This window comes from Boleophthalmus pectinirostris, unplaced genomic scaffold (genome assembly GCF_026225935.1).
Source record: "Boleophthalmus pectinirostris isolate CB_2022bp ecotype Guang Dong unplaced genomic scaffold, ASM2622593v1 HiC_scaffold_17, whole genome shotgun sequence".
Classification (NCBI taxonomy): Eukaryota; Metazoa; Chordata; class Actinopteri; order Gobiiformes; family Gobiidae; genus Boleophthalmus; species Boleophthalmus pectinirostris.
The window spans coordinates 23,658,906-23,681,723 of record NW_026571115.1 but is presented as its reverse complement, the minus strand read 5'-3'; the positions used below and the strand labels follow the sequence as shown (position 1 = coordinate 23,681,723).

Here is a 22,818-nt window from a genome sequence, read left to right as displayed (position 1 = left end):
GTGGGAATGTAGACCTTACGCTAAATGAACCAAGAGGCAAATGAATTCTCATTTTGGTTTTCATGAATAATGAAGGAGTCATTTTCTTCAGATCAAAGTCATATTTTCACAGCGCTGTTTGACTTTGAGGTGTTCATGCATATAACGTGACTAGAATAGTAAAAACAATTTTTCCCATGAATAACTAATTGTACCTGGAGTCCTTTGGTAGCTCTATGGTCGCCGTTATAGTTTAAGCTGTATTTCTGGTGTTCAAGGTCACACGGCGACTGTAAAAAGTTCCTTGTTTCAGTTTCCTTTCAGACATCTCTTTTCTGTTCTTTTCATCAGAATGAATAGGTCCTACTCCGCCCCTCTGAGAGCTCCTCTGTGGAGGCACTCCTCCTTGTTCTACCTTAGCCCCCCCTCGTGTCCACCGAACATGTCATTACAGACTCAAGATACAGTTACAAACAAGTCTGAAATTACAAAGACCTTAGACGTGTTACTTAGCAATGAACCCTTCATAAACAGTATTTATGAAAAGTGTTATCCCTACAGGTTATTTCCTCCACTTTGTCACTTTTTGTCACTTTGTCTTTTTTTTTTTTTGCATTCATCCAAGAGCCCTCCACTTTAAGAGTGGCTGCTCTAATGGCTGCTCTTGTGCTACTAAAGCTATAAATAAGGAGCCACAAATTTGTGCCGAGAACACAAATGTAGGGGAGAATGAATGCGCTGATGATGAAGAAAAACTGGAAGAAGAGGGATGGACTGATAGGACAAATGGACAGATCTATCTGATAACTGAGGAGAGAGAGAGAGAGTGTGAGATTAGGCCCAGTTGTGGAGAGAGATGGGGCATGTGTCGTTAATCGCTGGCCATGTGAAGCTGAGAGGATGGCATGTGGGACAGACTCCCTGTAACCTTGGTAACCATCTTGAAACCTTTGCTGTGAAGCATGTCAGGGATTGTTAAAGTCTCTTGTTCCTGAGCAACTGCACACACACATTTCCAGGACAGCACTGAAGGCTTCAGCACACTTGTATTAAACCTGTCTCTCCATCTCAGCTGCTCAGGGATCTCCAGTCAGACTTGATGAGCTGGAGGAGGGTTAGCAGGAGCAGCGAGGAGCAGATCTCATGTTTATTCTGGACTGCTTCACTGCGCGTGGAGCACTTTCTCTGCTTGAGTGCCATTTCTTTTCTCCATAAATCTGTCTTTTGCCGCTGGCTCTTGAGTACGCTGGATGGGTTCAGGCTCTCTGTGCATAGTACGGCAGTGGTGGTATGTTCTCGCATCACCGGGGCCCTAGACTAATAAGTGATAAGAGCTGACACCCTGAGTGAGAGCTGTCTGTCTTGCACTGAATATTTCCACAGTATAAATGCTCACTTGTGTTCCGGCTGTGGCTCAACATTGTATTTTTAGCCACTTCTCGTCCTGACATGTCACCATTATACAGTCACTGTCATTAAGTATTCTTCCTGTCTACTTTCTGTCTACTTTCTGCTGTCAGTGTTTCATAGTTTTCAGCACAATTCCCCAAATAGTATTTTTCCTCTTGTACAGAAATAGAGCTTTTTTCGTAGTGACTGTGTATTGTTGCGGCTCCTCCTGACCCATCTCCTTACTGTTTTGTGATCTGGTTAGACGAGGAGCGAGGGGAGGAGCACACTCGACACCATGACGACAGGTTGCTGGGGGGCAGGCTGGAACGTGAGCAAGAGAAAGTACTCAGGTGAGGGACCTTCCACACTCTTGCACAAAAATACTATTTCATTCAAGGTTGAAGCTCTCAGAAAAATGGATAATCAGAAGGGTGTTTTTATTTTAATCATCATCAAAAAAGGATTCATACTATCATGAAGAAGGGTCTCAAGATTAAATGGCCTTTATTATCCTGTTTTCTGATCTATGTTATAATGTTGTTTCCTAATGAACAACATACCTGGAATTGTGTTTTGTTTCATTCACATAGTTTAACACACAAATATTGCAAATTTAGGCAGTTCTCTTAAATGGAAAACATTATGTTCCACCTTGTGATGTCAGGCGGTAATACAAGAAGCGTGTGTGTTTTTAAACTTAAGGTAAATGATAGCTGTTACCTTAAACTACCGCTTCATGACATCACAAGTTGGAACAGAGCATTTTGAGCTTTGGAGATGCAGACAGACTAATAATAAAGGATTACCCAAACATGTCTGAATGGAACACAACTCCAGACATGTTTTAAATGAGGCCATAGCATTTTAACATGACTTGAAGGTCACATGAGTCAATATCACGCAATACATTTTAAGGACAGCTACAAAAATGGTATTGTTGAATTAACTGATGAGTTACTGCTTCAGCCAGTTACAAAAGTTTTGTAAAAACTGGACTATAATTTTGTGGGCGGTCATTTAGACCCTCTAAACCTGGAGGAAAGCGACTTGTCAATGCCTATTTTAATATTTCAGTTTATACACCATTTTGACAAAAAACTGAATTAAACTAAACTGTCTTTTTATGTATTATATATTTTATTATTCTGTATTATTTCTGGTGTTTTTAGAGAGTCCAAAGAGCTGGCAGAATTCACTCAGATGCACCCCACCCCTCTGTCCAGTGGCCTCACACCCAGCATGATGACTCCCTCTCTCATGAACCCAAACCTTATGGTGACAGGAGGAACTGCGCTCTCAGGGGCAGGACGCTGGCCGCCCGACCCCTCAACTCTGACCTCTCACCCCTGGATGCCTCGACCTGGGGCACCCCCAGTTTGGCTATCCAGTTCTCCTTACAGTACGTGGCAGCTGAATATTGTACAGAAAGAAGGCATTGTTTTAGCTGATTATTTTAAATGTCAATATGTTGAACCATGGCCTTTATAATTACTATAGTTTTTATGTAGTTGTCAGTATTTTGTCCTCATATACATTATCAATGACTTGCTTATGAAAGTTTATATGCAACTATGCAGTGGCTCCTGATTGGCTGTACTTAAAAGGGAGTGGTCTGTATCTGTCCATTGTTTTGGCCTGCTGCCTTCTGCAAGGGTCAAGTCCCACAGGTATTCCCAAACTTTGTGGGACATTCCAGCCCCACTTCTCCTGCAGTCTCTGCCAAAAATACACACACTCAGCCATCATGTGATCAGAGTTCCTTGAACCAGACTTGGATGAACACCAACATACTTTAAAGCTTGCTAAGGATGCATCTGTCTAGACACATAGAGAAACAAAATAGTTATTGTATACATGTATGTAGACACGTACACTAAAGTACATTGTTTCAATCTGGTCTGTCTGTCTCCTCAGGCCTTGGTCCTTCTTCTCTTCACCAAACCCTTCCAGCAGCCTACCCCCCTCTCTGGCCGGCTCCATACCTCCTCCATACCAGTTTGCCCGAGATCCTCAATCAGGACAACTGCTTGTCATTCCTACTGAGCACCTGCCACACTATGGTAGGACTGTGAAATGTGTTTAATGTGTTTAATGTGTCACACCTGCACACAAAAGAGCTCAAGTATGGTTTATTATTGTTATTGGGTTTGCAATTTCCTGACAGATGTTTTGTAACAACTGCAAACAAGACGATTGCCACAGCACTAACGGCCTAGCACCATATGGTATATTAGACTGAAGATTTACTATGCCCACACCGTTATGGCAGCAATACTGTTGTTTAGCCAACAACTGTATCATTCTAACTAATCCTTAAATTGATTTGGCCCTCATTGGAGATGGTATAATTCGACTTGTCCTGTGAGTAGCAGGGGGCGATGTTCTGGAGCGGGGAGCCCCGGTGTGGTCGGGTGTGTACGGTACAGGCAGTTCTCTGCAGCATGCGGCCCAGCTCCAACTCCTCTCACAGCAACAGATGCTGCGCCAACAGGAGCTGCTCATGATCCAGCAGCACACCGCACAAGTCCTGGAGCTGCAGAGGAACGCTCAGCTCGTTGTAAGTGCTTTCAGGTCACAAATGAAGTGTCAGGGATATGATGATGAAAAAAATCATCACAATTTTCTTAGAAACTTGATTGCAATTTTGTTTTTAATCTTTAGTTCTAGTATACAAAGTAAATTTGTTTTCAAGAGGTAACTTGATTATCTGTGTTTTCTGGCAGTTCACTTTGATTGGTTCAATTTGCCTGTCACTCACTCAGAGCGTGACTGAAGCTGATCATGTTTCATTTAAATTTGATTTAGTCATACTGCTCACAAATCATGTCTCATTCTACCTGCACAAAAGTCAGATTATCTGTGCACTGCTGTGCAAGGGTGTTTGTCTTCCGACAAATAAACCACAGTTTCCTGTTAATGATCCAATTATTCAGAGCAGTCAGTGTCACAGGTGTGCTGCTTTAATGGCTTTTGTTGGGGGCTACACAGGTGGACCAGGCCATTATTCTCTAGTAAAACAGCAGCGCAGCATTTAGGGCTCTTGTTCCTCTTCAAATAACTCTGTTGCCTAGCAGCACAACTGGAAAATATTACTGCTATGCAAGAGCAGCTGCAAATATTTGTGATATTTCTAGGACTGCCCAATAAATAAAACTTATCAAGATCACAGTCTCACCAGGATATGCACAGAACCTCTTCTAGTGAAATAACTTTGTTGTCCACTGTGTAATTATGGAAGGTGACATTTATAGAGCTTATACTATGCACCAACTAAAACAGTTTTATGCTAATTAATCACTGCAGTGTGTCTCCCAGGTTTGCTTTTAATAGGTTTAAGTCCCAGTTGACGTTGATCATAGCCCTTGCCTCCAGCTACTGCCCATGTAACCTGTCCCTCTTCCTCCCAGGAGCGTTTAAAGGCTGGTGAGCACCGTCCAGAGGTGGAAGACAAACCAGACAAGCGGAACACTGACACAAAACCCCAACCCCCTTCACTGTCCTCTCTGTCCCCTTCACCCACACTTCACTCTCGCAAACCTGCTCCCCCATCCCGCTCCCCGCCCACATCCTCCCTCGTTTCTCTGCCTCCAACGCCCTCGCCGGTGACCACTCTAAAGTCAGAAGAAGTGGGCCAGAGAGGGCTGTCTCACCCACCCACGCCTCTGCTGCACCCATCCTCCCCTCGCTCCGCATCCCCACCACCATCCTCCCCGCGCCGACCTAAACGGGAGCCAGCTGAAGATGGAGAGAATGGGAGAAGAGAGGGACAGAGAGAAGTCCAAAAGCCCCCCCACGCGTCGTATCCAGGCATCTACACTGGTGAGATTAACTTTAAAAGCAAAGATTGTGATGTTCTTGTGAAGAAAACTCCCCTTCAGTCACCAATATCATTTTCATTTTTTATAGATATTCCTTCAGGTTACCCTTACCAGTCCATCCCTGCTCCATTTGGCTCTCCGTTCCCCTCTTATCACGTCCCACCGCCCACTAGTTCAAACACAGAAGTTGTCTCCCCTCATCGGGCCCACTCACCATCTAAGACCAGTCCTCTGCCCGCACCTCATCTGCAGTCAAGGCTACTGGACTCAAACAAGCAGCCCCCCAGACTAGAGTCCTCAAAGAGCGGTTCTCTTCCTACTCAGGAGCACAGCACAGAACAACCTCAAATGTACGTGACGATGGAACCGCTAGGACCTCTCCGACGCACTTGTAGTCCAGTTTTAACCAACAAAACAGACAGAGAAGACCCCAAACCACAACCAGTGACTTTGAATACCTCCTGTCCTCCTCCACTCAAAAATGACAAACAGGAAGAAATCACAGAGGAAGAGAAAATCAAAATGGAGGCGTCACCTTACTCTTATCATGCATATACAGCACCTCCTGCCCTCACAGACTCAGAGCCCAAGTCAGAAATGATCAAAGCTCCTCAGCGGACGCCGTATCCATTATGTATAACTGCAGATGCTGACAGACACGCATCAGCTCACAAGTCCCAAGATCAAACCCCAGTGTGTGAATCCGAGCCACAGAACTCTCCAATAAACCTGCACGTTACCATTGATGCGGAAAAAGTTGATAATCCACCCCTGTCCGACTCTCCGCTGCCTCTTATTGCTGATCTTCCTCTTATTGCTGTTCCAGAAGATCCTATGGCGGGAATGCTAGCTCTGTTAGCAGCCAGTGAGATGGCCCGGCCCTGCACACCACCTGCTCCAGCCCTCACCCCACAAATGGAAAATTCTCCCATGAGCACTGAATGCAGCATGACTGGTGCACTGGAGATGGTTGCTTTGGAGGGCATGGCCTTATTGAGCCAGATGGCACAGCAAGAAATGGAAAACCTCAACAACAAGGAAAAGGGTAAGACATATGATATAAAATGACCACCCACAGCTTTGTAATTACCCGCAATTGTCCAAAAAGTCAGACTTTGGGTCATACATGTAGAGTTGAAAAGTTTCATGTAGCCCTTTTTCAACAATTAAAATAAAAGAATGAAAGTTGACTTGCGTGTTATGGTTGAATGCCACAATAGAGGGTGGGTCAGTCAGTTCTGTTAAAGTTTGTTTCTATTACTGAGACGTTTGATTGCTTTAATATCTTGTGTATCCTGGGCAGATGTGGCCTTGGAGGGTCTGGACTGCTTACTGGAAGCAAGTCGGCAAATACTGTTGGAAGCCATTGAAAAACAGTCTCACATCCAGCTGCCCAGAGACTTGGATCCAAACAAAAAGTACAGCTGGAGGCAGAGGAAGGAGGAGCCGGTATGAACAATCACCAACAAACATTGTTCTTTTAATGTCCGGAATTTCACCTGTCCCCCCTTTTCGTTTCACATGGTCTGTCTTCCTTGCAGCTGTTCAGTAAAATGTCCATGGACGTGCTTGATGCATTTGAAGTGGAGTACCGGGTTCGTCTTGCGGAAATACAAAAGACCTACAAGGATAAGCAACGGGAATTCAGCAAACTGCAGAGGCGTACAGACAAGCAGTGAGTAAAGTTTTATTACCAAAGGCTCTCATTAAAACATAACTAAAGTGCAACTCACAGCAAACAATGATGACACATTCTCTGTTTCTTGTTGCAGTGAACGGCAGCAGGATGATGACAGGCGGAGTCAAACTCGAAGGGGCAGAGGAAGACCCAGGAAGCGAAAACTACTGGCCACGCCCCCCAAGCTAGACAGCAGGCCTGGAAAGTAAGTGAAAGTTAATGCAAATACTGGTTATATCATTGAGAGTTTGTCACAAGTTTAATTTTGTTGAAGGGTTGGACGGACTGTGCAATACTCTGAGGACTCTGAGGCTGGTGACGGACAGAGGAAAAAGCTTCGGTTGTCCAAAGAGGATGAAGGGGGTGAGGCAGGGACCGGAGGAGTGAAGATCAAAAAGAAGAAAAAGAAGAAGAGTTGGAAAGATCAGAGTTCTTCTGGTTTGGAGGTATGACTTGATTGGTTTTGAACTCTAGACCTTTCCATACTGAAGAGAGATACGGTAATGAGACTGTGTGTTTGTCATCATCAGGTACTAAAGGCAAAGCGAAGTCATTTGTGTGAGCAGGAGCAGCTGGCGTCTGATCTGAACAGGGCTCTTTCACTCTCACAGCTCGGCTCACTGGCCTCGGCACACAAACTCGCCTCCAGTAAAGTGTCCAAAGGAAAGTCCACTGAAAACCGACTCAAGGGGCAGAGCCTGCATGCTTCCGTCAAAGGGACAAAACACAAGATGAGCAGCAAGACGTCTTCCTCGGAGAAAGTGAAGAGTCAGAAGAAGAGACCCATGTTTTCCCCATTGAGATCTGAGCTCAGCAGCTGCTCTAACAGTGAGTGGACACAATCTGTATTTGTAACCGATGGATGTTTAATATGAACAAATACACTGTATCAACCTAGATATTTTTTTCAAGGATATTTCTAATTAGTATTTTATAATAACTAGGAGATCTTTTTCAGAAATGCACAGATTCTGAATGCGTTGTCACACTGAGGATTTTCAGACTTTAGTGTCTTGACTCTTTGCTTCCATCCATTTGACCTTCTAAATGATTAACCACACTCTCTCTGCACCAGATTCGGATTCAGAGGAGCACATTTCGTCCCGAGGGGGCTGGCCCCCACTTTCAAACTCTCGCTCCTGTGATGACGGGACCAGGAAGAGGAAGCCTGCCACATCGGCATCTTCACTGCTGTCCAGTAAGAAGTCTGAGAAGAAGAAACACAAGCACTTATCCCTGCTGCTGGAGGAGGCAGGCCTCAGTTCCTCTGACGACTCCTTTGACCAAGGTTACTGACCACACCCTGCCCTAAGCAGACTTCATGTCTTTGAGCCTTGTCAAACGTGTTTGCTTTTGTGAAAGCAGCTGCTTCTGGACTGTGATTTAGCTTGACAATTTCTACCTCATTGCTGCTGGCTTCTCTATGAAGTTGCCTTTTTAAATAGTAAACTTATTTCTATGGTGCTTTTATATTGCCTGGATTGCAACCTAATTTGTAGAATTTGTACATTTGAAAATTGTGTGAATTTGTGAGATTTTTCATAAAGTTGTATTGCAGTTTGGATACAAATAAGCTTTATTAAAGGTGTTGATTTGATTGGTACAGAAAGCAAAGCGCTGTGGTCCTTTTGTCTGCTTCATCTGTCTGTGTCTGTCAGTCTGTCCAGCACACATCCTTTAGTGGCTCTTTGGCAAATATCCCACCAGATCTGAAACTACTTTTATGTAGTAGATATGAACTGCTGACTAAAAGATGTCACATGTCAAAGATCTGTTCACATGAGCTTACTGGTGCATTATCATTTGCAGAGAAAATAACATTTTTGTGGATCGTTGTGATAAAATATTTGAATTCTGGTCTGTGAACGTTGAGGAGAAGATTGCATCAGAATGCTTATGATCTTGTGTTGTACACTGGGATATTTGCACAATAGAGCTTTGTCTACTAAACCCTCAAGTAACCTTTTCCCTCGCGTTGCTCTGACACCTTGCTCTGTCCTCTCACTTCCCCTCTGACCTTTGACCCTTGACCTGTCCTACTCATGATGCTTTAAGTGTCTCTCAGCCTGTCCCATGAGCTTGTGCTGATGCTGCCACGACATAAAGAAGCTTGGCAAGGACTAGCGCAGCCTTGAGCCTATGCTACCTCGCTTATAGCTCGTCTATGCTGTGGCCCAAGCTCTGCTCAAGCTAGACTGTGCTAAGGCCAGGCCATGCTATGGCTGGGCTGCGCTCTCGCCGCCGCACTGCCCAGCCCTGCCCTGTGTGAGGCCACACCCTGTCACCTGTTGAGTAAGTAGGAAGTGCCCCTCCCTCTATTCTTTATTGAACTCTAACATAAAAGAAACTGAATTCATCAGATCTTAAGTTCTTTTTTATTTCACTATTCTCACTAAAATCAGCACTGAGGACCATGAGTACCTCCTGTCTATGAAATCCCACTTCTGAGGTGGGACAGGACCGTAACCATGGTTACTTAAATTTCAAGTGAGCATTATATCTAGGGGCCTCACAGGGCTGACCTCTCAGTGCCTGCTTGTTTGTCTGCTTGCTTTGTTAACACCGTGGATGCACCGTACCCATGTTTACCATCTAGCTGCCAACATTTTTCTGGGTAAAATTACTTTTTAAACATGAAGTTATTTTTATGTAGCTATAAAGTCATTAACACAGCCGTATTTAACTCTATTTGACATGGACTGAATAATTACCATAGAACATTTCTGTTTTCTGATAAGTTGGATTTATATTCCACATTATGTACTGTGCATCTACCCTCCATGTTAACAGTCTAACCTCTGAGGAGCTGCTCCTCCTGTTTATCTGTTGCCATGGATCTGCTAACGACCAGCTACTCACAGCTAACAGTTCAAACGCCACTGTGTATATCTGTGTGCGAGCGCTTTGTGTTTTATGTGCTGTTGTAGCCTGTCAGACTTTTTTACTTCCCTTTCTATCTCAAAGCTGCAGCTTAAATAATACATGATATCTGAGCTTTAAAGGCTTCAGAAGCTGTGTGTATCAGTGCGCGTCACATGCATGTCTTAAATCCCAGTCTAGTGCTGTCTCTTGGTTGCACAGCGTTACAAACGTGAAGGTGCACTGGTGTGAATAGACTGGAGGGTTAACACTGTCATGACTCGCCTCTCACATGTGCATCTTTGTTTTGTCCATTAATAGAAGGCTCTAACTCAAACCTGTTCACTTTATGTTAGGGTGGTTGTGTTCTGTCATCCTTATTTTTATGTTTCTGTTATCTTTTGGGGGTACACTTTGGGCTGTATTTACTCTGAAAACAAATGTAAACTGAACTGAACCCTTTTCTCTAAAAACAGAAACCTCTGAGGATGATGATGAGGAGGATTCATACTCGGATGGCGTCTGTGATGAGAGTGGATTGGGACTTTTGGCAAGATTTGCTGCTAGTGCTCTTCCTGTCAGTTCTCCCTCTCTGGGCCTTCTTCACAGTGGAAAACAACGCAATAGACAAAACACTATGGGTATGTGCGCTGCCCCTATCTCATCAGTTGCAAATGTTATTTAATAAAATATTATAAAGTATGTGCATTATTTTAGACATATTAACATTAGATTAGAAACAAGGACGCTACATTAATTTCAACAGTGTGAATGACATTACCAACCAAACTGTGATTGGTGGTTGACTGGGAATTATGTTATTGATCCATCATTAAATATTTATTCTTTTTTAATTGGCACATCAGGGTAATGATCCAGTCTTAAAGTTTCAGATAGATCAATATTCCATTCATAGGCATATTGATTTGAGGTTCCCATACTTGAGTCTATTACTGAGGTCATTAGTAAAATGGTGTCTGTTGTTCAGGTTCCTCAGAGTGTGAGTGGTCGGACTCTGACCTGCGAATGAGGAAGTTCCCTTCCCTGCTTCATGGTAAACGCTCTGCCCCTGAGCTTCCCCTGCTGCCTCCTGCTACTCATCGCATAAACCGCTCGAGCCCCACAAAGAGGGACGACTCTCTGTCCATCAAACGCAAGGCTCTCTCCAAGCCCCAGCCCGCGCCCCGGTCTCCAAGGAGATTCAGCTTTGAACAGGCCAGTGGCTCTGGGTTTGGAGGCTTCAGCGAAGACGAGGGCTGGAACCGCCGGCGAAGTGAGAGGATATTCCTCAATGATGCCACAACTCCAACCAATCAGATGCCTGTGTCGTCCTCCACATCAACCAACCAGATCACTCCAACTGTCTCCACCACCGCCCAGCTTTCACTGAAGCCTGCCTGCAGACCTAAGCCTGCTCCAAACAGAGATGGAAAAGATGCAGTGAAAGTACGTCAATAATTAATGACTGTTTTTCACCTGCTGAGAGCAGCTGAATAACACAAAACATAAGCACCCTCCTATTTTCTCCCTCTGTTCCGCATGTTCACTCTCCTGTCCTAACTTTGATTCTGTTCAAGCTCCTATCTCTTTGTAACCCCGGTGTGTGTGTTTAAGTGTGTGCATGTCACAGTGCCAGCAGGGCTCCCCTGTACATCAGTCACTGCAGTCCTCCCCTGCTGTCCCTGCCATGTTGCTGACAAGAAAGGACGACTGCAGGCTGCCTGAAGCATCCCACCCTCAGAGTGTGTGGGTGTGTGTGTATGGGAGAGCAAATGTGTCCAGCTCAAAGTACCGTTATCATTCTTACCCATGTATTTCTGTTTGTCCTGTCTTTACTTAGCAGCAGAAGAAGAAGCCGAAAGACTCCCCCCTCCCTCTGAGCCCGTCCACACTGTCTTCTCCTGTTGCAGACGGCCCTGTTTCTCTGAGCCTCAGTCCAGTGCGAAAGAGCCAGCCAAAAGCTAAGCCCAAGACCAGAGAAGTGAGTAGCACATATATCATTAGTACAGTTTCAGATGTTTCAAATGAACTCTCTGAGATGGCACAGACATCTGCTGAAATAGTTTAACAATATCACAAAATGCAGTCTAAATATGGTTTTAATCAAATAAGGCAATACTACTACTAAAAACTACTCTACCAATCTAGTCACTTTCATTTGGTTAGACTTTTGTAAATTGTGTTTCCTGTACAGCCTTCTAGGGGCGCAGTGAGCCGCCTGATGGAGAGCATGGCTGCAGACGAGGACTTTGAACCAAACCAGGATAGCAGCTTCAGTGAAGACGAGCTGCTCCCATCCTGTGACAGCAGCACGCCAGAGACCTCTCCTCCGCCCGGTCAGCACACATACAATATCTACACTCACTGAATGCTGTGTCATCTGTGTAATCTAATGCCCCTGTCTGCCATATGAACAGCCCCTGTCCAGTGTGTGCTCGACAAAGACTCTCTGGTTGATGGGCTCAGAGTTTTGATCCCAATGGACGACCAGCTGCTGTATGCTGGACATGTCAACACTGTACACTCGCCAGACATGTAAGTGCAACAGAAACACATACTTCTTTTGCACAAGAAAACTCAAACTTTTGGACTAATAATTCCTTTCTTGATATAACCATTTCATACTTTGAATCTCTTACCATTAATGCACGATACATAATATCTGCATAAAAGTTGCTAGTCAGTATGTAATTAACATACTGTACACCACAGATTCAGGCACTGACCTCCCAAAACATATAAAATCTAATCTGTTCTAAGTGCCACAGTTGTTAAAGGACATGCTCCCTTCCTCTCCTCCTACAGATATAGTGTGGTGGTGGAGGGCGAGCGAGGGAACCGACCACATATCTACTGCTTGGAGCAACTGCTACAAGAAGCCGTGAGTTGTAGACAGCATCTGATCTTCCATGCCCAATCCTCTTGCATGCCCCTGACTGTTTATTCTCTTTGCATGTGCAGATTATTGATGTGAAGCCTCCGTCTGTGCGCTACCTCCCAGAGGGCACTCGCATCGCTGCCTACTGGAGCCAACAGTACCGCTGCCTCTACCCGGGCACTGTGGTCAACGGTACACACTGCACCTCCTACTTACATAAGATGATTCATACTGCTCTCACAGACTGTGTAATTGTAGCTGGCAGCACAAACAAATGCTTAGTGTTTTAGGCCATTATTTTGAGCAATCAGATGGTAAAAAGGACATTACTGGTCTCTCTTTAGCCCTGACTGAGACATTAAATGAGTTTTACAGCTTTACTTAGCAATATATTTTACAAATATAATTATGGTAACCACTTCATTGGTTCTTTTTAGGAAACTCTGACATTGATGAAGATGACAATCTCATCACAGTGGAGTTTGATGATGGTGACACAGGTCGCATCCCTCTGTCTCACATCAGACTGCTGCCGCCCGACTACAAGATCCACTGTAAGCAATGCCTTGCACCAACACTGCACTGCAAAGCAACAACATCATCGTTCCTCCTATAGTCACTACATTGCTGTGAAACAGTAAAGTGGAAAATAAACCACATCATAGTCAGAAATGGAACAATTCTAAGAATACACAAAAATAAGATATGATTTCAGAGACATGGTTTCAGAGAAATGGATTTTTAAATGCTGCTATGGGAGATGCCTGAAGCTATTTTGAATATGAATTTAATGTGCTATAAAAACAAAACTTTAGTGGTGTTCTTATTTACTGCATTGTGTTCATTGTATAGTTTTATAGTTTTATAATGCATCAAAATACACCTGCTGTTTGCATTTTCCTTCAGGAAAATGTTAAAGTTTTGCACTTCCTGTCGGCATAATGAGAAACACAAAGCACGCTGGTTGAATTCATTGTACCATAAATGTTTATGGCCCTTGTTTGGTTCCAGGCGCTGAGCCGTCCCCTGCTCTGCTTGTGGCCAGCTGCTCCCGGAGGAGAGTCCGCAAATGCAGCAAAGAGGGCAAAGAGGCAGGTCCCAAACAAGACGACAACACTCCCAAGATTAAAGGAAAGCCTGGTCGCAAACCTAAGCCCAAACCAGGTGAGTAGTAAACATACAGTCTCACAATTATAACTGCGCACAAGACCACCCACTATTAAATCTATATTTTCCCCCAAATGTAGGACCTGTACCTCAGTTTTAGAACCTCAGGTGTAACAGCCTGATAATAAAGGCTAGACTATTTGTCAGCCTTTTTGTTTTTTTTCTAGACCCATAATGGACTCTATTAATAACAATGTTTTATTGCAGCCTTCTGTCCTTTTGAGACTTATATTTTAAATGACCATTAGACAATATGAAAAGTGGATTTAGGCCCAATTCTACCCCTTAGCCTAGTCATTCTCTTTAAAAAACATACAAATTACAAAAACGGCTCAAGGACTTTGAACAACGCTGATCCCACGTTTTCTGTTAGACCATTGTGGTCATCTTATTCATTTGAATGAATTTGTTCAAGCAGCCATTTTGTCTGGTAGTGTATTGCCACAGCTGTGATGTATGGCATGTTGTGTGTGTGATTTGCTGACGCCGGCCTTGTTTTGTGTGAGTAAGCACTTTATAAATGCAGTGGTTTTCATTTCAGAATAGTTTCCTTGTTGATTTGACTGCCATTTTTAGCCCATCAGAAACACCACAGAGTGAAGGCATCAGCAGTTCATGAGCAACCCAAAAAGCAGCTGAGCAAATAATTTTTATCTGTCCTTTTTGTAGAGACCACCCTCAACCAGGACGGTCGTGAAAAGAGTGAGAATTCTCCACGGGCAGATGGGCCTCCTGCTAAACTGACTCAAGACAGGACACCTTCTGCGCAGAAAGTATCTCAAGATAAGCCCAGGCCTGCCTCCCGACCCAGCATGGAGATCCACCCTAAACCAAAAAGCAAAAGCTCCTCTTCCACTCCCACCACCAGCCCCACATTGTCCAGTCCTGGGCCCAGAAAGGAGAACTCCAAATCCAGCCGTGCACCCGCTTCGTCACTCTACCCAACCACCTACGGCAAAGTCCTGACAGTGGATCTCTACACTGAACCCAATCTGTCTTCTTACAACAACCAACGAAGAGAGAAAGACAACGCTATGAGTCCAACTTCACATAGGCCAATGTCCAAATCCACCTTATCCAAATCCAGTGTTGCTCCCATTCATAAACAACTGTCCAAAACTAAATCCTCCACAGATAACCACAGTAGACCCAGTCACAGCTCTGCACTATCAAGTTCTATTAACAGGCTGCCATCAAGCAAATCCACATCCCTAAGCAGACCCTCATCATTGTCCCTTTCTTCAGCCTCTCGCCCAAAACTGAAGATGCCATCTGAGCAGCTAACTTCAAGAACAAGCTCTTTGCCTAGACCCAAGTCATGTTCCACACAAAATGAAATGAGACGCAAGCCATCTGCAGAGCCTCTGGTGAAACTCGACCACGAAGGAGTAACTTCACCCAAAACCAAGAAAACCAAACTAATGCTACTGGAAGGGCGAGGCGTAAGGCGGGACCACACCCCAATCACCACAGCAAATCAGAAGCCACTGAAGCCTAAAGTAAGAGAAAATGATCCAATTGAAAAAGATTTTTACAAAGCACCAGTGCTAACCAAGGATAAGACGGAAGGTATCACTAAGGGCCTGTCGATGGAGAAGAGAGAGGATAAGGTTAAAAGAGAGGAGATTAAACAGGAATCGCAGAGTAGCAGCAGCTCGGACTCAGAGGAAGACGGAGACAAGGAGAAGGTAAAGAAGAAGAGGAAGAAGTGCACATCCAGCTGCTCCTCCTCCTCTTCCTCCTGCTGCGGCTCCTCTTCTTCTTCCTCCTCCTCTTCGTCATCATCATCCTCTTCCTCCACTGATGACTCCTCCTGCAGCTCAGATGAAGAGAGGAACCCCAGCCCTCCCTCAGGTCCCACTACTCCACCACCAACGCAGGAAAAGCCCAAAGAGGAAGCTAAAGAAGAGCCAAGGGAGGAGGTACGGTTTTGGCTCATTACCCTTTTCTGTCATTAGTTTAATTACATTTCACCACCAAAAATATAGATTCTAAGAATTATTATAATATTTATTAATTATAAGTTTTAAGACTCATCCAAACTGTTGTATTGCATCTTCAGGTGAAGAAAGAAAAAGAAGTGAAAGAGGAAGAGTTGACTGCTCCGGAGTCTCCCTCTGACTCTCCAACGATCACAACCCCTGCTCCAGCTAAACCTAAACCTGCCACAGGGAAGGGCTCTGGACAAAGGGGGCGTCCCCCAAAACAGAAGCCAAGTGGAGGGGAAGGCAAGGTGGGCCGACCCAAACGCAGAGAGGGGGTTCATCTCCCCACCACCAAGGAGCTGGCCAAGCGCCAGAGACTTCCCAGTGTTGAGAACAGGCCCAAGATCTCAGCCTTCCTTCCTGCCAGACAGCTCTGGAAGTGGTTTGGGAAACCCACTCAGGTAATTGTCCAAAACCTTAGACACTACTGTTACAAAAAATGCAAAGTACAAAAATCACCATATAATGACAGATACCATACTTATATAGAAAACCCAGTGGAAAAAAAGAAAATGTTTTTGATGAATTATGTCTAATTTTTGTATCAATCAAGCTGCAATCAACATAACCAAATGGAGAGCTGCAAAGTGCAAAATGTAATGGTTCTCAAAGCTTTTTCTAATCAAATGAATCAGATTTGAGTTGAAGCACTGGCAGGTGGCAGTTCTTATTGCATAAGCTTACTGTCTCGTGAGCTAGTAATACTAGTATTTCCATTTTTAGCCTTGTGCCCAATTTACATTTTAGTTTAAGTAGCTCTCGTAGCTCCTAGTGGCACGTTTGGTATTTGGCTGCATATATTCTCACGTAAACTATTACACAGATAAAACTCTTGTCTTCCTCTGCCCCTCACAGAGGCGTGGTATGAAGGGCAAAGCTAAGAAACTCTTCTACAAGGCCATAGTTCGTGGCCGGGAAATGATCCGGATTGGGGACTGTGCCGTGTTCCTATCGGCCGGGCGTCCTAACCTGCCTTTCATCGGCCGCATCCAGAGCATGTGGGAGTCCTGGGGCAGTAACATGGTGGTCCGCGTCAACTGGTTCTACCACCCTGAGGAGACCAACCCTGGCAAGAAGCTCATCGACAAAAAGGCATGACACTGAACCCTTGTACCAACCAATATTTTTTCTTTGTTGTATTTCCTAATTTGTTGTATTTTACAATAGAACTGGGATCAGATGTGTGGCCAGTCTATACCTGCTGCTCTGCACTCTACTATCCAGAGAAAAGACTTTGTTGAGGTAAGAAAAATAGATGTGTAGCTTTTAATACTTATACTATAATAGTTATTCTTTAAATCATTTTCTGATGTTCACACTGCCCTGTGATTCTCATTGGCTGCGTATGTCTTATAATTACAAAGCCTGTTACAATATGAGTAATTCTGTGAACTCAGGTTTTCAAAGTCCATCTGCTCTAATTGTTCAAATCCTTTCAGGGCATAAATTGCTTTCACTATAAAACTTACATTTGATTGGCCTTACTAATAGCTGTGCTGTCAAAACATGCTCCACTGTTGAAGAGAACAGTTACCAAGTTCTAGTTTATTAAGATCTTCATTAGTGGCTGAATAATCAGAGGCTATTCTTCTTGGCGTCTCCTCCAATTCATCACACTCATTTAGTTCGAGTTTTACTCCAGCAAATCCTAATGCAATTGTAGAACCAGTGCCCCAAATGCATATGGCAACATTCAAAAGCCTAAAGTAACTCCTACTTCTCCTACACCTTCACCTGATCCCTGTAGCGTGCCCTGTACCAGTCGTCACACAGTGATGAGAACGACGTGCAGACGGTCAGCCACAAGTGCCTGGTGGTCAGCGTGGAGGAGTATGAGCAGATGACCCACACCAGGCGCTACGCAGACAGTGAGGATCTCTACTACCTGGCCGGCACCTACGAACCCACCACTGGCATGATCTTCAACACTGATGGAGTCCCTGTCATCTGCTGAACAAGTCTCAACTAACTGCATTTCTCAGACTGACGAAAGATGGATATTGTCCCGATATACCAATATGTCAATTGCTGCACTGGACCAGCTACTACAAAACACTACACAGTATTATACAACTGTTTGCACACTCCGTTAAGATTACACAGTGCTTACATATACCTTTTACATGTAAATAGAACTTGTGTAGACGGTATTCGCACCCACTTGCTTGTAAATACAACATGTAACATGCCACAGTATAGAGAATATGAGTGTTTTATTTTCTTGTAATAGATCTAAGTCCAGTTTTCCTAAAGAGGTAAACCATCAAGAAGCTTTAAACGAACTGTGAAAGATAATTACAAAATGAGCGCGACTCGTGTCCTGGCTTAAACTGTTGTGATTATGATGTTGCCATGGTGAAGTTACAGTCGTATAGCCTAAATGTTTCTAGACAGAACAGCTACAGACAGACGGATATGCATGGATTTTAGAGGGATACTCCTTCCATTGTAACAGAAAGCACTTAAAATACTAATTTAAACCTACGATTTCCTTAGACAATCCTAACTTGGACAGGTCGAATGTTTGTGTGCTACAAAAACTTTAGACTCCCTCAGAGACTCAGGCAAAAGAGAGAGGAAGGAACCTTGTAGTATTTTAAAGCACTTGTCATCTTATGTTGATTTCTCTTAAAGGAAGCGATCCACCCACAAACACTAGTGAAGCTGCTTTTTTCTTGTTTACTGATGTGGTCCAAATGTGTTTCCTTGGAATGTGGAAGAGGATTCTGGGAAACGTAGGACAGCTTTTGTAAAAATGGGAGACTAATAAAAGTTGAGATGTGAGTCATCACAAAGTAACTCCTGCAGCTTGTTTATTAACAGTGGGAGCCACAGCGGGTGGATTTTTCCTTTAAAAAGTTTTCAGAGCTGTAAACACTGCGGTTAGACCCAAAAGCCTCAAGGCTCCAATTAAATCAGCATATATCACTTCTTAACACAAGTCTCCTGCCTTTTAGATGTGTAATCATAACCGCCGTGAGTGCAGCCTCTGTTTGTATCCCACATGTTTTACTTTGCTTTTTTCTCTGCTGCTTAATATATGCCCAAACTATGATTATTGCCCTACAAGCAATTACGTTTGACTAGAACGCACTTTGAATGAGACTTAGTGGTCTCGAAAGTCTTCCTAGAGTACTTACTAACATCCTCCACACAGCCCGCCCACTCCTGTCTGCTCTGTCCTCCCTTAGCTGCTTACATTGTTTTCTATGTGCCTAGTGCGACTGTTTTTGGGCTAGACAGTTGAATGTCATGCTCTGGGGTGTGAGCATTTGGACGGCCTTTTTGATGTCCAAGGCCTTACAGTAATTATGATAATGATAAGATGATTCACCAAATCTGTGCTGGGTCCCACCCCTTCCTAATGGGAGCTGTGGACTCTCTTGTTAATATGAGAACCATATTATTGTTGTGGACGCTCCACTTATTTACACTATATTGAAGTGTAGACCTGTATCAGAGATCACAATAATATACAACAGTATAGAGTAGGCTATAACATGCCAATTTTCTTCATGTTACCGTGTTGCTCTCTCTGCTCGGCGGCAGAGACTAAAGATTGTCTTGTTGATATTCAATAGGTTTTATATTTTCTACTCCTGAGATTGTTTTCTTAGACGTGTCTCATTTTATTATAGATTATAGTGTTGTATATGTCTGGCTGTACAGATTGCTGCTTGAAAAAGGATTTCTTGCCACATTCAAGATTCGATAAGAGTACATATTCTTCAGATCAGATACTATATTAGCGGCCATGGAAAGTGTAAATAAAGGCTGCTAGTTTGTTAGCGTATACCCTATGTGTGTGCTTTGAGGTAGCATTACATTTCAATCAAACTAATATTCAATCGCTTCCTTTTATCAGCAGACCCCACCCCCCTTTTCTTATGCTGCTGCTCTTCTGTCACCTTATATAATACCTGGCTGAATTCTACAGCTCTAAATATAGATGCACAACACAAATTCACCAGTTTGTTTGCAGAACAAGTTAAAGTGCCCGTTGTGAATGTTTGTTTTCCCCCGAAGCTGCTAAAGAACTTTGTGTGGGCATGAGGGTAGATGGTCAAACCCTGAATTCACACACACACACCACACACACACACACACACACATACACACAAATACACAAACAACAGGCTAACACTATGAGGTGTGTCATTGCCTTCCAGCCTGTATTTGACCCCATCCAAAGCCCCATATTAGGCCTTCAAACAGGGTCCAACAAAACACTTATCCCCACTTTGCCTTCACTTTGATTTGTTGTCTTGTTTTAACTCCCAAGTGTTCTTTTTAATGTATTTTACTTTGGCTTGTGTTTTTGCTGTGACATTTTGCCATCTTTTTTATTACATCAATTGCATGCTTCTTTTACTTGCTTCCCCTCTCTGAACAATCGTCCAGCCTCACGCATTACTGCTGACAGGCCCTGGGAGCTAGCTGCTAGAAAGAGAGGGATGGGAGAGAGAGAATAAGAGAGAATGGGAAATGGAGAGAGAGGTGGACTGGAGGCTGGTTCTTCGTCTGCTGTTCCTTCAGTATCTTTATCGTCCTGTTACAGATTACAGCTAAAAGATTATTTTGGAAAATAAATATTAAACAAATCATCTACGTTTTTTAAAATGTACCTTCATTGTGGAGGGAAGAAAAAGCTATCAGAATATACTTTGTACACATGTTTAATCTTGTAAAAATTCTAAAGAATACATTTTAAAGAGGGATCTGAAGTGGATATATTCTGTCGGCCTATACTGTATTGTGAACTGTTTCTTTTCTCTTTTTTTACAGATGACAACCATGTTTATCAGTGTTTCTTTTCAATTGTTTAGTAACTTGATATTTTATAGTTAATCAATAAACAAATGGAACTGTACACATCTGTCTGAGAGTTTGTGCAATGCTCTTTTCCCACTGTCCACTAGCCACATGTTTAGAATAATCTCAGTAGATTACTCTTAAACTCACCAAAACCTGGTACAGTCAAGTATTTCCAAAATATCTCATCTTGATCTCTGTAATAGCTGTTTGTCACAAAACCATTTTGAAAGGAAGCTCGGAACAATAAAGTCTTTGTGTTTAGGCAAATTATAGCTGCTATTGCTGCCAGTAAAAAAGCTAAAAAGAAAATTGCTAATACACCATTTGTGTACAATGGAGACTGTATTTGAAGATTCGAGCATATTTCAGATACACATGAAAAGGAACACTTGTAGTTTGAGTTTGCTTCAGTCATGCAACAGTGCTCCAATCGGTCTAAACTGGCAGTGGAAATACAAAAATCAGCTTTTTAATCATTCTACAGTTTCCTCTTTTATTGATGTAACCACCACAGCCACCCACTGATACTTGACCAGCTCATGTGGAAAAGGTGTCTGGCTCAAAGGCACAACAGAAGCTGATTTGAGTTAGATTTTAACTGGTACGTGACCAAATCCTTAACTGACAATCTCTCCACTCCTCTGTCTCTGCTGAAGTTTTCATGGACTGCCCCTTTAATCACCTGTGGACACTCAATAAGCCCTCCATTTTGGCAGCCCTGTAATGAAGCTGCTGGTTGTGGTAAAATGGAGGAAAGTTCTGTTTCTCTTTCTTCCTCTGCTGCTCTTCTGACCGCAGGAGACCGCACATTTTCCACCGTTTGACCGTTCATGATGAGCTGACAGGGGTGGGTGTGTGTATGTGTGTGTGTGTGTGGTTTGAAATCCTGCATGTCCACGTGTAATTTAATCTTTGCTGACATGCCGAGACTTTGTGTGTTCCGGTTTCAGCAGTCAGGGGCCCGACCTCTGCTAAACTGGCCTCCAGGGGACCCACATCAGCATAACATCCCACCCTGCTGCCGGGCTAGTCCTTCAACACTGACTGTACAGCAGCAGAAAGAGACAGAGAGGGAGAGAGCAGGAGAGATAGAGAGAGGTGTGTCGGCAAACTGCTATCTGATTGGCTGGCAGCTGACAAACACATGCATTCATTGGTCAGAGATGTTCTTGTAGTTTGTGTGTGTGTGTGTTTTTTGAACTCACTGCTGTCTGATGCTGCTCCTCCTTCAGCTCCTTTAGGCGTATGTGTGGGTCGCCAACACCAGTTTCCCAGGAGACAGGTATCTGAGCGAGGGGGCGTTCAAAGCACAAACAGTTTGAAAAGGCTTGTTATTCACTCACACACACACACACACACACTACCCAAACTTAGATTGTCCTTCAACTCTTGTGTTTTGTTGAATAGGAAAATAAACTACATGAAAAAGAAATACAGCCTTATTCTACCTTATGAAAGATGAAAGACTTGCTGTTTCCAGTGTCGACCTCCAAAACAAGAATGTAATTGTGATTGTTGCAGTTACATTTCTGGGCCAACTTTACCTTCCTGTTTACAACTTCCAGCATTCAAAGTGGCTGTACAATTTGGTGTAGCTTTCAATCACTTTCAGTCATACTTAGCCACAGCTGCCTTGGGGCTGAATGGCAGCATACTGCTGTTCATTGGGCAAGGCACCTCTCCCAAGTGTGAATAGAGGTTGGGGTACAGAATTGCTCAGAATTGCTGCCATTCTTCTATGTTGTTAGGTTCCTCTTTCAGACCAGGAGTTTGTTTTCATACCTGACAGTTTCGATTGCTCACTAGCAGTCTTCTTCAGAGTGGTCATGTGCTGTTGCTGTGAAGTGTCCATTTAGCTGATTTAAACAGGTTTTGGTGCTGTCTTCCTACCTGTGGCGGCAGGACGACAGCACCATCTGCAGTCCCACTTCCTCAGGACAGTATCCCAGGAGTGTGAGAGTAAAAAAGCCCCCTCGTCACGGTTTATAGTCCTGTGGGCACGATTCCGTATGTCGATTGCCTCTTTAATCCAGCGACGATGTTTGTTTTCTTCTGTCCCAATGAGGCTTTGCTCCGTTCCAGTCCATAATGTGGTTTACTGTAGAAAACCACATTATGAAACCTGTTTAAATCAGTGGACCTGACATGTCACAGCAACATCATGTGACCACTCTGAGAAAGACCGCTAGTGAGCAGTCGAAACCCTCAGGTATGAAAACAAGCTCTTGGTCTGAAAAAAGAACCTAG

The 22,818-nt window shown here is 43.7% G+C and overlaps 1 protein-coding gene across 1 annotated transcript in view; it reads left to right on the top strand.

Annotated features, from left to right (window-relative positions):
• The window catches only part of tnrc18 (trinucleotide repeat containing 18), a 29,123-nt gene extending 8,497 nt beyond the window's left edge, over window positions 1–20,626 (top strand). Inside the window, 27 exon segments of the mRNA XM_055153084.1 lie at window positions 1,595–1,721; window positions 2,541–2,770; window positions 3,286–3,333; window positions 3,336–3,431; window positions 3,741–3,928; window positions 4,779–5,190; window positions 5,278–6,234; window positions 6,493–6,638; window positions 6,731–6,864; window positions 6,962–7,072; window positions 7,142–7,313; window positions 7,398–7,695; window positions 7,943–8,155; window positions 10,203–10,367; window positions 10,715–11,172; window positions 11,567–11,707; window positions 11,921–12,062; window positions 12,144–12,261; window positions 12,532–12,607; window positions 12,688–12,796; window positions 13,042–13,158; window positions 13,616–13,768; window positions 14,441–15,693; window positions 15,834–16,157; window positions 16,612–16,848; window positions 16,924–16,998; window positions 17,504–20,626. Of these exon segments, the coding sequence (XP_055009059.1) occupies window positions 1,595–1,721; window positions 2,541–2,770; window positions 3,286–3,333; window positions 3,336–3,431; window positions 3,741–3,928; window positions 4,779–5,190; window positions 5,278–6,234; window positions 6,493–6,638; window positions 6,731–6,864; window positions 6,962–7,072; window positions 7,142–7,313; window positions 7,398–7,695; window positions 7,943–8,155; window positions 10,203–10,367; window positions 10,715–11,172; window positions 11,567–11,707; window positions 11,921–12,062; window positions 12,144–12,261; window positions 12,532–12,607; window positions 12,688–12,796; window positions 13,042–13,158; window positions 13,616–13,768; window positions 14,441–15,693; window positions 15,834–16,157; window positions 16,612–16,848; window positions 16,924–16,998; window positions 17,504–17,710 (6,707 nt within the window). The 3' untranslated portion in view covers window positions 17,711–20,626.
• Window positions 20,627–22,818: the final 2,192 nt, after the last annotated feature.